Source organism: Entelurus aequoreus, linkage group LG11, assembly GCF_033978785.1.
Source record: "Entelurus aequoreus isolate RoL-2023_Sb linkage group LG11, RoL_Eaeq_v1.1, whole genome shotgun sequence".
Classification (NCBI taxonomy): Eukaryota; Metazoa; Chordata; class Actinopteri; order Syngnathiformes; family Syngnathidae; genus Entelurus; species Entelurus aequoreus.
Window position 1 is genome coordinate 21,288,254 of NC_084741.1, and position 14,457 is coordinate 21,302,710.

Consider the following 14,457-nt stretch of genomic DNA (forward strand, 5'->3'; position numbering starts at 1 on the left):
AGCTGTTGTGTAGCTGCTAGCTCCTAGTAGCTTACAGCGTTCCATTTTTGACTAAAATAGAAGACCAACCTTGTGTGCTCATTGGAGGACATTTAGATGTGACAAGCTGATATCGGACCGATATCAATATCGAATGCTATTAATGACTTTTGGTCTGTTAGCGGTGAGGAATGACAGAAACCGTCTGAAAGCCAAGGAGGAGCCGAAGATGTCCATCGCAGAGACGTACGAGATGACGGCCGAGCTGGATGTCATCGTGGAGAAGATCTGCAGGGCCCACAGGGACACCTTTCCCTCCCTTTGCCAACTGGGGAAATACACCACAGTGAGTGGGGAGGTTTTCCAACGTCGGAGATGAACATTCATCGTCTTGTGTCTCCTCCCTGCAGAACTCCAGCTCGGACCACAGGGTCCAGCTGGACCTGGGCTTGTGGGACAAGTTCAGTGAGCTGGCCACCAAGTGCATCATCAAGGTGGTGGAGTTTGCCAAGCGAGTGCCAGGCTTCACGGGCCTCACCATCGGCGACCAGATCACGCTGCTGCGGGCCGCTTGTCTGGACATGCTGGTGAGCAACATGGTCCTGACCTTTACCTCCACCGGGGGATCTCATCCCTGTCTGGCCACTTCACTCACACAAGGCCAATTGTACCCCACCAGCACCTGTTTATGACACTTAAAACACGGTTTTGCTCGGGTTAGCACACTTGATTCGTGGTAATGAATATTCAAATTAATCCACAAGTCATAGAAATATAGAGTTAAATGTGTCATTTCCAAAAATGTGCTCACCCTTCTGGTACAATTCATGACGGCGGCAACCTGGTACAAAATAAATAATCAATAAACGATTCCAAATAAGAATAAAATAATCCACCAAGTCATAGGAATGGCAGAAAATTGTATTAAAACATGTCATTTCATGAGTTTACTCACCCCTTAAACAAGTAATTCAAGACGGAGGCGAATAAATAATGGCAACAATTCCAAATATGACTGGAAATAGTCCACCAAGTCATATAAATAGCAATAAAAAGGACTAAAATGTGTCATTTCAAGAATGGGCTCGCCCCCTAAGAATTCATAACAGCGGAAAACTTGTGCAAAAAAAAAAAAAAATCCGAACAATTCCAAATAAAACTGGAAATGATCCACCAAGTCAGAGAAATATCAACTAAACAGCAGAATATGACATATCAGTACAGGATTGACCTCGCCACGCTCACAAGTAATTCACAATTAACATTCCAAGTAAGACAAAAAAAATTCCACCAAGTCATAGAAATAGAAACCTTAAACAAAATAAATATTCACGATTCCAAATAAAACCAAAAATAATACAGCAAGTCATAGAAATTACTTAAAATGACACGTATAAGAATGTATAAAAATGTATTGTGACAGCGACAACTTTGTACAAAATAAATAACTGCAATAATTCCACATAAGACTGGAAATAATCCACCCAAATTATAGAAATAGCAGTAAAAATGTATTAAAACATGTAATTTCAAGAATGCACTTGCTCCTCTAGCAAGTAATTTGTGACAGCAGCAACTTTGTGCAAAAGAAATATTACAATTCCAATTAAAACTGGAAATAATCCACCAAGTCATAGAAATGGCAATAAAACAGAAGAATGAAACATGTCTTTACAGGAATGACCTCGCTGCTCTCACAAGTAATTCATTAGAGTGGAAAACTTGTTCTAAGTAAATAGTTACTATTACAAATAAGACAAAAAAAGTATCCACCAAGTCATAGAAATGGCAGAAAATTGTATTAAAACGTGTCATTTCATGAGTTTACTCGCCCCTTTAACAAGTAATTCAAAACGGAGGCAAATAAATAATTGCAACGATTTCAAATAAGACTGTAAATAGTCCACCAAGTCATATAAATAGCAATAAAAAGGACTAAAATGTGTCATTTCAAGAATGGGCTCGCCCCCTAACAATGCATTCATAACAGTGGAAAACTTGTGCAAAACAAAAAGAATCACAACAATTCCAAATAAGACTGGAAATTATCCTCCAAGTCAGAGAAATATCAACTAAACAGCAGAATAGAACATATCAGTACAGGATTGCCCTCGCCACGCTCACAAATAATTCAAAATTACTGTCCCAAGTCTGACAAAAAAATTCCACCAAGTCAGAGAAATGGCAAAAAAATTGATTGAAACAAGTCATTTCATGACTGCACTCACCCCTCTAACAAGTAATTTGTGACAGCGACAACCTTATACAAAAGAAATAATTGCAGCTGATTCCAGATAAGGATCAAGATACTCCACCAAGTCATAGAAGTGGCAGTAAAACTGACTAAAATGTGTCACTCCACAAATGCGCTTGCCCCTCTTAACAAGTAATTCATGACGGCGGAAACCTTGAACAAAATAAATATTCACGATTCCAAATAAGACAAAAATTAATCCACCAAGTCATAGAAATGGCAGTAAAACAAACTGAAATATGTATAAGAATGTATTGTGACAGCGACAACTTTGTACAAAAGAAATAACTGCAAAAATTCCAAATAAGACTGGAAATAATCCACCTAAATTATAGAAATAGCAGTAAAAATGAATTTAGTAATTTCAAGAATGCACTTGCTCCTCTAACAAGTAATTTGTGACAGCAGCAACTTTGTGCAAAATAAATATTACGATTCCAATTAAAACTGGAGATAATCCACCAAGTCATAGAAATGGCAATAAAACAGCAGAATAAAACATGTCATTACATGAATGACCTCGCCGCTCTCACAAGTAATTAATTAGAGTGGCAACCTTCTTTGAAATAAATAGTTACTATTGCCTCACAAAACGAAGGTCTCGAGTAGTCCTGAGTTCAATCCCGGGCTCGGGATCTTTCTGTGTGGAGTTTGCATGTTCTCCCCGTGACTGCGTGGGTTCCCTCCGGGTACTCCGGCTTCCTCCCACCTCCAAAAACATGCACCTGGGGATAGGTTGATTGGCAACACTAAATTGGCCCTAGTGTGTGAATGTGAGTGTGAATGTTGTCTGACTATCTGTGTTGGCCCTGTGATGAGGTGGCAACTTGTCCAGGGTGTACCCCGCCTTCTGTCCGATTGTAGCTGAGATAGGCTCCAGCGCCCCCCGTGACCCCGAAGGGAATAAGTGGTAGAAAATGGATGGATATTCCAAATAAGACAAAAAATAATCCACAAAATTTGATTGAAACATATTATTTCGTAAGTGTGCTCGCCCTTCTAACAAGTAATTTGGGACTGCCACAACTTTGTACAAAAGAAATAAGACTGCAAATAATCCACCATGTCAGAGAAATAATAGTAAAAAGGACATAAATGTGTCATTTTAAGAATACACTCGCCCCTTTAACAACTAATTTGTGACAGTGGGAATCTTGTACAAAATAAATAATTGATTGATTATATGATTGATTATATATGATTGATTATATTGATAAATGATTCCAAGTAAGACTGGAAATAATCCATAAAGTCATAGAAATAGCGGTAAAACAGCAGAATAAAACATATCAGTACAGGATTGACCTAGTCACTTTCACAAGTAATTCATTAGTGGCAACTTTGTTCAAAACTAATAATTACAATTCCAAATAACACTAAAAAAATAATGTAATAAGTCATAGAAATGGTAGAACATTTTATTGAAACATGTTATTTCACAAATGCGCTCACCCGTCTTAACAAGCCATTCATGGCAGCGACAACCTTGTACAAAGAAGGAATTGCAACGATTCCAAATAAGACTGGAAATAATCCACCAAGTCAGAGAAATAACAGTAAAAAGGACTAAAATGTGCTGTTTCAAGAATGCACCTGCCCTTCTAAAAGTAATTCATGACGGCGGAAACCTTGAACAAAAGAAACTATCACGATTCCAAATAAGACTGGAAATAATCCACCAAATCAGAGAAATAACAGTAAAAAGGACTAAAATGTGTCATTTTAAGAATGCACTCGCCCCTTTAACAAATAATTTGTGAACGTGGCAACCTTGTACAAAATAAATAATTGATTGATTATATATGATTCATTATATTGATAAATGATTCCAAATATGACTGGCAATAATCCATAAAGTCATAAAAATAGCGATAAGACAGCAGAATAAAACATATCAGTACAGGATTGACCTCGTCACTCTCACAAGTAATTCATTAGAGTGGCAAACTTGTTCAAAATGAATAATAACAATTCCAAATAACACAAAAAAATAAGATTTTATTGAAACATGTTATTTCACATATGCACTTGCCCGTCTAACAAGTCATTCATGACAGCGACAACCTTATACAAAAGAAGTAATTGCAACGATTCCAAATAAGGCTATAATCCAGGACTTAAAAGTGTCATTTCAAGAATTCACTCGCCTCTCTAACGAGTCATTCATGTCGGTGGAAACTTTGAACAAAATAAGTTATCACAACAATTCCAAATAAGACTGGAAATAATCCACCAAGTCAGAGAAATAACAATAAAAAGGACTAAAATGTGTCATTTTAAGAATGCACTCGCCCCTTTAACAAATAATATATGACGGTAGAAACCTTGAACAAAATAAATGATCACAACGATTCCAAATAAGACTGGAAATAATCCACCAAGTCAGAGAAATAACAGTAAAAAGGACTAAAATGTGTCGTTTCAAGAATGTACTTGCCCCTCTTAACAAGTCATTCATGACGGCAGAAACCTTGAACAAAATAAATTATCACAATTCCAAATAAGGCTGGAAATAATCCACCAAGTCAGAGAAATAACCGTAAAAAGGACTAAAATGTGTCGTTTCAAGAACGCACTCGCCCCTCTAACAAGTCATTCGAAAATCTTGAACAAAATAATTTATCACGATTCAAAATAAGACTGGAAATAATCCACCAGGGCATTGAAATGGCAGTAAAACAAACTGAAACATGTTATTTCACTAATGTACAATATGAATAATCGCAAGAATTCCTAAGAAGACTGGAAATAATCCACCAAGTCAGAGAATGTACAGAAATGCCGTTGCAAGAACTGATTAATTAACAACTAAAATCAATGATTTGATTGACAGCAGGCGATTAATATTGGACTATTTTGTTGTTCCTGTGATGTTTGCAGATTCTGAGGATCTGCACCCGCTACACCCCCGACAACGACACCATGACGTTCTCCGACGGCCTGACGCTGACCCGCACTCAGATCCACAACGCGGGCTTCGGGCCCCTGACGGATCAGGTGTTCACCTTCGCCGGCCAGCTGCTGCCGCTGCAGATGGATGAGACGGAGAGCGGCCTCCTCAGCGCCATCTGCCTGGTCTCCGGAGGTAACGCCGCGTGTCGCGCGCCAGGCCCGGCAGCTCCTGAACCAGCTCTGGCATGTTTTGGGGCAGACCGCCAGGACCTGAAGGAGCCGTCCAAGGTGGAGGTGCTGCAGGAGCCGCTGCTGGAGGCGCTGAAGATCTACTCCCGCAAGCGGCGGCCCAGCGTGCCTCTGGTGTTCCCCAAGGCCCTCATGAAGATCACAGACCTGCGCAGCATCAGCGCCAAAGGTGCTCCTGCCTCTCAGCACTTTGAGGGCGCTCGAAAGAACCTGACCTGCGCTTTCCTTCAGGGGCGGAGCGAGTGGTGACCCTGAAGATGGAGATCGCGGGCGCCATGCCGCCGCTCATCGAGGAGATGCTGGAAGACCTGCAGAACCTGGAGAAAGACCAGAAGAAACTCTCGGAGAGCCGAGGAGCGAGGTCGTATGTGACGCCTCCTCACTGCTCCTACACTTCCTCATCCTCCTCTTCTTCTTCTTCTTGTCCTCTGAAGATCTAACTTTCTCTCTCCACTTCCTGTATTTATGTTGCTGAAATATGTCTCATGGATGTTTTTTACCTCATGAAATAACCACGTCTTTAGTTTGGATGCACGATAATTATCTGACCAATTTTAGGAATTATGAGGATAAATCCGCTCATATTGACCCTCTGGGGACGTTTGAATTGAAAACATTTTGGATTATTTTTGTTTTTTTACTCAAATGTCTTAACAAACCCACATCATGTTTTTTATTTGAACCTTTTGAAGGCCTGTTAATCAGATGATGTCACAGGTTTAAACTAGTAAAATAACTTGTTATGCAAAATTACAACTACCGTATTTTTCAGAGTATAAATCGCTCCGGAGTATAAATCACACCGGCCAAAATGCATAATAAAGAAGGAAAAAAACATATATAAGTCGCATTTTTGGGGGAAATTTATTTGATAAAACCCAACACCAAGAATAGACATTTGAAAGGCAATTTAAAATAAATAAAGAATAGTGAACAGGCTGAATAAGTGTACGTTATATGAGGCATAAATAACCAACTGAGAACGTGCCTGGTATGTTAACGTAACATATTCAGTGTTTCCCATAAACTGCCAAGATACCTGTGGCGGTGGGGTCGTGGCTATGGGCGTGGTCACCATGACATCATCAAGTAATTTGCATAATTTACTACAATGATATGATTTTCTCTAAAAAGGCTCAAAAAATGTATACTTACTAATTAATAACAGTTTTGTTTTAAACGTCCATCCATCCATCCATCCATCCATTTTACAATATAATTACAACACTTTATGTACATATTTATATACAGATTTGAACAATAAATTATTCACTGAAATATATTTATTAGTTGTGGTTCTTACAAAAAATATATCTTATAAAATATAAAAGCTAAAATGTCTCTTAAAGCTCTGCCCCTTTAACTAGTGCATACTAAATAATTTAACTTTGGCCTACTACTACAACCATATTATTTACCAGCAACATAAAGTGAAACAGAGGCAGAGGTGTCCTGCCACAGTCAGTAACAAATAAACAGAAAACGGTAGTGGTCAAATACAAATAAGGCAACAAGAGAAGTATCCTACACTTGTCTTTTGTAAAGTAAATCTGAACAGCCTTTAGGGCATCTACATCAACTATATGATTTGCCTGAGAAGCTGGACAGGACAAAAAATAAAAAAAATAAAAAAAATTTTTTTTTTGTGGCGGACGTAATTCTTTTGTGGCGGGCCGCCACAAATAAATGAATGTGTGGGAAACACTGATATTATGGTAAGAGTCATTCAAATAACTATAACATATAGAACATGCTATACGTTTACCAAACAATCTGTCGCTCCTAATCGCTAAATCCCATGAAATCTTATAAATGATAATAAATGATAAATGGGTTATACTTGTATAGCGCTTTTCTACTTTCAAGGTACTCAAAGCGCTTTTGACAGTATTTCCACATTTACCCATTCACACACACATTCACACACTGATGGCGGGAGCTGCCATGCAAGGCGCTAACCAGCAGCCATCAGAGGCAAAGGGTGAAGTGTCTTGCCCAAGGACACAACGGACGTGACTAGGAAGGTAGAAGGTGGGAATTGAACCCCAGTAACCAGCAACACTCCGATTGCTGGCACAGCCACTCTACCAACTTCGCCATACGTCTAGTCTCTTACGTGAATGAGCTAAATAATATTATTTGATATTTTACGCTAATGTGTTAATAATTTCACACATAAGTCGCTCCTGAGTATAAGTCGCACCCCCGGCCAAACTATGAAAAAAACTGCGACTTATAGTCCGAAAAATACGGTAAATAAACTCTGACATCATTTGATCAAAATGCCTTCGATGGGTTCAGATTATAATTAATTGGTATTTTTGTTGAACTTGATTGAGAGATTTGAGTAAAAAAAGAAAAAAAAAGAGGCCAAAATGTTATGAAGGACTATGTCGTGTTTGACAAGGGGTATTGTAGAATAACTACCAGTGTGTCGTATACATGTCAAAGATTTGGACATTAAAATATAAAAAATGTATATAAAAAAAACGAAAAAACAAGAAATTAATAAACTTTCTTTTTTATAAACCAGCTAAAAAGATAACATGCAGAACTGAGCTGTATGCGCTGCTCTGCCAACACGCACGCACACACAGAGGTCCCTATGGTGCCCTCACAAACGATCAGAAATCACAAAAATCCTTAACAATTTTGCTACAATAATAAGCATTTTTAAAAGTCTGTGCAAAGACACTAATGTCCAAAAATGTTTTGATGTATTCCTACCCCCTTCCTGCTCTGTCACTGACAATGATTGTCGATCGGAACTGTTTGCAAACAGTTTGTAGGTTTTATTTAGGTTCCATGTTTTTTTTTGCACAAAAATTTGTCATATGTTGCTAAAAGATTTTTCTTCAAGGTTTTTATTTTAATGTTAAATTAAAAAAATGTCCAATTCCTTCACAGGTGTACGACACACTGGTAGTTATTCCACAAGACCCCAAAGCCAAACAGAAGATGTAAGTTCATATTTTTCTTCTTTTTTAAATTTTTTTTTACTCAAATCTCTCATTCAACATTATTTTATTTTAACCCTTTGAAGGCCTTCTGATCAGATAGTGTCACAGTTTTTAATTAGCACACAATTGCATAACACAAGTTATTTGACTAATTTGTGACTTTATCTGATCAGAAGGCCTTCCAATTTATAACAAAAGCATCACACGTTTGAATTATTTTGGATTGTTTTTGAGAAATTGGAGCAAAAAAAAAAGTTTACACTTAAATGTTCTGTTTGGCTTGAAGATAATAAAAAAAATCAACACTTTTTTAACCTGCGTGTTAAAAAATCGTTTTTGTACTGTAATGTTTGTCACAGAATAAACATACTTATAAGTTGATGTGTCCACATCACACATCAACGTATATAAAACGTAACAAAAGTGTATACAAAGGACTCCAGTGGAATGTTTGCAGTTTTTGTCCCGCTCGTTCATCATCATGTCATATACTTGAAATAATAACATTGCTAATAATGCTCACTTCTGCTTGCCGGGTGACTTTTTCAATGCCTTAACGAGCCTTTACAAGCTGACGAGTTTACAATATCAATAAAACTATAGATTGGTTTCTCAAACTAAGTTTGTTGGATCATGCTAAGTGAGTACTGTCGCCGTGACAACCTCTAACAGCAGCTCACTCCTCTTCTGCGTACAATCTGATGTGATATGTACTTTTTTTATAAAAATATTAAACACCGCTGCTGACTCATGTATTTGCATGTTACAATAATGCTAATATCCTGTATTTAGAGTTAGTACGGTTTTATGTGCCCCTGTATTAGTTAGCCCTGGGCGATAAATCAATTTTATTGATATATTCAAGTTTTTTTTGCTGCAGACGATTTAAAAAAAAAATAAAAATAAATGTTTTTTCTCCTTTTTGCTTCTGCATACTTTTTGCACCCAGCAGCTTCCGTTCTCCCCCTTGGCTAATGCTAACGCAAACGGGAGCGAGAAGTTTGTTCCAAAGAAAAGAAAAGTGTTGTCAGTGGTTTGGATTTGCGGCAACAGGCTTGGAAGGAATGACTGTACGCTGCAAAGTTATTCCTGCATCTGAATCAGAAGCATCCAGCTGAACGGGGGAAAGTCTTTAAGAGGCAAACAAGAAGATAACAAACTAACTCCTGCTAAAAACCAGCGTACTGCAGTGGAATAATTTACACAAGGTATGTATGATAATTAAGGGTGTAACGGTACGTGTATTTGTATTGAACCGTTTCGGTACGGGGGGTTCGGTTCGGAGGTGTACCGAACGAGTTTCCACACGAACATATTAAAGGCCTACTGAAATGCGATTTTTTTATTTAAACGGGGATAGCAGGTCCATTCTATGTGTCATCCTTGATCATTTCGCGATATTGCCATATTTTTGCTGAAAGGATTTAGTAGAGAACATCGATGATAAAGTTCGCTGATAAAAAAGCCTTGCCTGTACCGGAAGTAGCGTGACGTCACCGGTTGTGGAGCTCCTCACATCTGCACATTGTTTACAATCATGGCTACCAGCAGCGAGAGCGATTCGGACCGAGAAAGCGACGATTTCCCCATTAATTTGAGCGAGGATGAAAGATTCGTGGATGAGGAAAGTGAGAGTGAAGGACTAGAGGGCAGTGGAAGCGATTCAGATAGGGAAGAGGCTGTGAGAGGCGGGTGGGACCTGATATTCAGCTGGGAATGACTAAAACATTAAATAAACACAAGACATATATATACTCTATTAGCCACAACACAACCAGGCTTATATTTAATATGCCACAAATTAATCCCGCATAACAAACACTTCCCCCCCTCCCGTCCATATAACCCGCCAATACAAATCAAACACCCGCACAACACACTCAATCCCACAGCCCAAAGTACCGTTCACCTCCCCAAAGTTCATACAGCACATATATTGTCCCGTACAAAGTTACGTACGTGACATGCGCATAGCAGCACGCACGTACGGGCAAGCGATCAAATGTTTGGAAGCCGCAGCTGCGTACTCACGGTACCGCGTATCCAACTCAAAGTCCTCCTGGTAAGAGTCTCTGTTGTCCCAGTTCTCCACAGGCCAATGGTAAAGCTTGACTGTCATCTTTCGGGAATGTAAACAATGAAACGTCGGCTGTGTTTGTGTTGCTGCAGCCGGCCGAAATACACCGCTTCCCACCTACAACTTTCTTCTTTGCTGTCTTCATTGTTCATTAAACAAATTGCAAAAGATTCACGAACACAGATGTCCAGAATACTGTGGAATTTTGTGATGAAAACAGACGACTTAATAGCTGGCCACAATGCTGTCCCAAAATGTCCTCTACAATCCGTGACGTCACGCGCAGGCGTCATCATACCGAGACGTTTTCAGCAGGATATTTCGCGCAAAATTTAAAATTGCACTTTAGTAATCTAACCCGGCCGTATTGGCATGTGTTGCAATGTTAAGATTTCATCATTGATATATAAACTATCAGACTGCGTGGTCGGTAGTAGTGGGTTTCAGTAGGCCTTTAAGTAGCGCACTGCACATACGGACATAAGTAGCGTACCGCACGTTGTGTAAACAATGCACACCGAGGCACAACACAAGGCATGCTGGTGTATAACGCAGGTGTCAAATACATACCGTATTTTTCGGAGTATAAGTCGCTCCGGAGTATAAGTCGCACCGGCCGAAAATGCATAATAAAGAAAGAAAAAAACATATATAAGTCGCACTATAGTATAAATCGCATTTTTTGGGAAAATGTATTTGATAAAAGCCAACACCAAGAATAGACATTTGAAAGGCAATTTAAAATAAATAAAGAATAGTGAACAACAGGCTGAATAAGTGTACGTTATATGAGGCATAAATAACCAACTGAGAACGTGCCTGGTATGTTAACGTAACATATTATGGTAAGAGTCATTCAAATAACTATAACATATAGAACATGCTATACGTTTACCAAACAATCTGTCACTCCTAATCGCTAAATCCCATGAAATCTTATACGTCTAGTCTCTTACGTGAATGAGCTAAATAATATTATTTGATATTTTACGGTAATGTGTTAATCATTTCACACATAAGTCGCTCCTGAGCATAAGTCGCACCCCCGGCCAAACTATGAAAAAACCTGCGATTTATAGTCTGAAAAACACAGTACTTTTGCGGAGACAATTAGGCTCTTGCTGTCTATTACTCTTTGTCACGTGACCGCCACGGTCCAATCAGCTGTGCTTATAAGCCGGTAGCAGGAAGTGGCCAGTAGACAGGACGTGAGGGGAGACAGATTGTATTTCTGCTCGAAGGTAGGTTTTTATTCTCGTTTTCACCCCAAATATTGTGCTGACGGGATTCTAAACTAAATGCCTATTTGTTAACTTTATAGAGCCGACTACCAGCGCCGGATTTGTTGTCGTTAAGCTGCGTGTGACTGCAGAAGCGGAGTTGGTGAGTCCATGTTTATGAAAATATATTAGTCTTTCTTCCATTGTTTCATTACAACAGTCTTTGTGGCATATTTCTCAATCGTCCATATTAGGGCCGTGAATCTTTGGGTGTCCCACGATTCGATTCAATATCGATTCTTGGGGTCACGATTCCATTCAAAATCGATTTTTTTTTCAATTCAACACGATTCTCGATTCAAAAACTATTTTTTCCCGATTCAAAAGGATTTTCTATTCATTCAATAAATAGGATTTCAGCAGGATCTACCCCAGTCTGCTGACATGCAAGCAGAGTAGTAGATTTTTGTAAAAAGCTTTTATAATTGTAAAGGACAATGTTTTATCAACTGATTGCAATAATGTACATTTGTTTTAACTATTAAATGAACCAAAAATATGACTTATTTTATCTTTGTGAAAATATTGGACACAGTGTGTTGTCAAGCTTATGAGATGCGATGCAAGTGTAAGCCACTGTGACACTATTGTTCTTTTTTAATGTTTTTATAAATGTCTAATGATAATGTCAATGAGGGACTTTTAATCATTGCTATGTTGAAATTGTAACTAATATTGATTCTGTTGTTGATAATATTAATTTTTGTTTCACTACTTTTGGTTTGTTCTGTGTCGTGTTTGTGTCTCCTCTCAATTGCTCTGTTTATTGCAGTTAATGTGTTAATAATTTCACACATAAGTCGCTCCTGAGTATAAGTCGCACTATGAAAAAAACTGCAACTTATAGTCCGAAAAATACGGTAGGTAAAAAAAGAAGACCTAACAAAAATCATGAACTGATTTTTGGTGGAAAATCTGAGATTTTATTTTAGACCATATATCGCCCAGGCCTACCCTGTATGGCAGACCTGGGCAAAAAAACGACCCGCGGGCCACATACGGCTCGTTAAGATTTTTAATCCGGCCCGCCAGATGTTCTACATAATTTTTTTTTAGACCTTTAACATCAAAACTGTCGCCGTCATTATGATGTGCAGTGCAGTTTTTAAATTACCGTAAGTCTTGAACTATAGAAAGTATTTCAATGAGTGTTACAGGAGTTCTTACGGTAATCTACGTCACAGCAGCTCAGACGAGGAACAAAGCAGAGTGGGCGGGGTTTGTTTTCAGAGCAGCCAGCCCCGAAACGCGTGTGTCAGAAACAGATGCGGAAGCAAGATTTTTACGTGATAATACACTACCGTTCAAAAGTTTGGGGTCACATTGAAATGTACTTATTTTTGAAGGAAAAGCACTGTACTTTTCAATGAAGATAACTTTAAACTAGTCTTAACTTTAAAGAAATACACTCTATACATTGCTAATGTGGTAAATGACTATTCTAGCTGCAAATGTCTGGTTTTTGGTGCAATATCTACATAGGTGTATAGAGGCCCATTTCCAGCAACTATCACTCCAGTGTTCTAATGGTACAATGTGTTTGCTCATTGGCTCAGAAGGCTAATTGATGATTAGAAAACCCTTGTGCAATCATGTTCACACATCTGAAAACAGTTTAGCTCGTTACAGAAGCTACAAAACTGACCTTCCGTTGAGCAGATTGAGTTTCTGGAGCATCACATTTGTGGGGTCAATTAAACGCTCAAAATGGCCAGAAAAAGAGAACTTTCCTCTGAAACTCGACAGTCTATTCTTGTTCTTAGAAATGAAGGCTATTCCACAAAATTGTTTGGGTGACCCCAAACTTTTCAACGGTAGTGTATGTCATATTGTAGGTGTTTATTACACTTTGCAGTCATTTTTTGCTGTTTTTTTACATTTTTGTTGTGTTTTGCTTGGTCTGAGAAGTAAAAGAGGAGCGACGTTCATATGTTGTTAATGGCTTTTTTGCCGATATTCGATATTCCGATATTGTCCAACTCTTAATTACCGATTCCGATATCAACCGATACCGATATATACAGTCGTGGAATTAACACATTATTATGCCTATTTTTTTTGTGATGCCCCGCTGGATGCATTAAACAATGTAACAAGTTTTTCCAAAATAAATCAACTCAAGTTATGGAAAAAAAATGCCAACATGGCACTGCCATATTTATTATTGAAGTCACAAAGCGCATTATTTTTTTTTAACATGCCTCAAAACAGCAGCTTGGAATTTGGGACATGCTCTCCCTGAGAGAGCATGAAGAGGTTGAGGTGGGCGGGGTTGGGGGAGGGGTGTGTATTGTAGCGTCCCGGAAGAGTTAGTGCTGCAAGGGGTTCTGGGTATTTGTTCTGTTGTGTTTATGTTGTGTTACGGTGCGGATGTTCTCCCGAAATGTGTTTGTCATTCTTGTTTGGTGTGGGTTCACAGTGTGGCGCATATTTGTAACAGTGTTAAAGTTATTTATACGGTCACCCTCAGTGTGACCTGTATGGCTGTTGACCAAGTATGCCTTGCATTCACTTGTGTGTGTGAAAAGCCGTAGATATTATGTGATTGGGTTGGCACGCAAAGGCAGCGCCTTTAAGGTATATTGGCGCTCTGTACTTCTCCCTACGTCCGTGTACACAGCGGCGTTTTAAAAAGTCATACATTTTACTTTTTGAAACAGATACCGATAATTTCCGATGATACATTTTAAAGCATTTATCGGCCGATAATATCGGCAGCCCGATATTATCGGACATCCCTAGTTGTTAATATTCAGTGTTGTATCG

General features: G+C 38.7%; 1 protein-coding gene across 2 annotated transcripts in view; it reads left to right on the forward strand.

Annotated features, from left to right (window-relative positions):
• Positions 1–9,355, forward strand: part of LOC133659864 (retinoic acid receptor beta-like) — a 39,480-nt gene extending 30,125 nt beyond the window's left edge. The window contains exons 4-10 of one of the 2 annotated variants that reach the window (XM_062062677.1): positions 162–325; positions 390–566; positions 5,114–5,318; positions 5,385–5,543; positions 5,606–5,735; positions 8,282–8,334; positions 9,287–9,355. In XM_062062677.1, the coding sequence (XP_061918661.1) occupies positions 162–325; positions 390–566; positions 5,114–5,318; positions 5,385–5,543; positions 5,606–5,735; positions 8,282–8,300 (854 nt within the window). In that variant the 3' untranslated portion in view covers positions 8,301–8,334; positions 9,287–9,355. Of the gene's footprint in view, positions 1–161; positions 326–389; positions 567–5,113; positions 5,319–5,384; positions 5,544–5,605; positions 9,256–9,286 lie in introns of those variants that run through there. The other variant, XM_062062675.1, reaches the window with a different exon arrangement.
• The last annotated feature ends 5,102 nt before the right edge of the window (positions 9,356–14,457 follow it).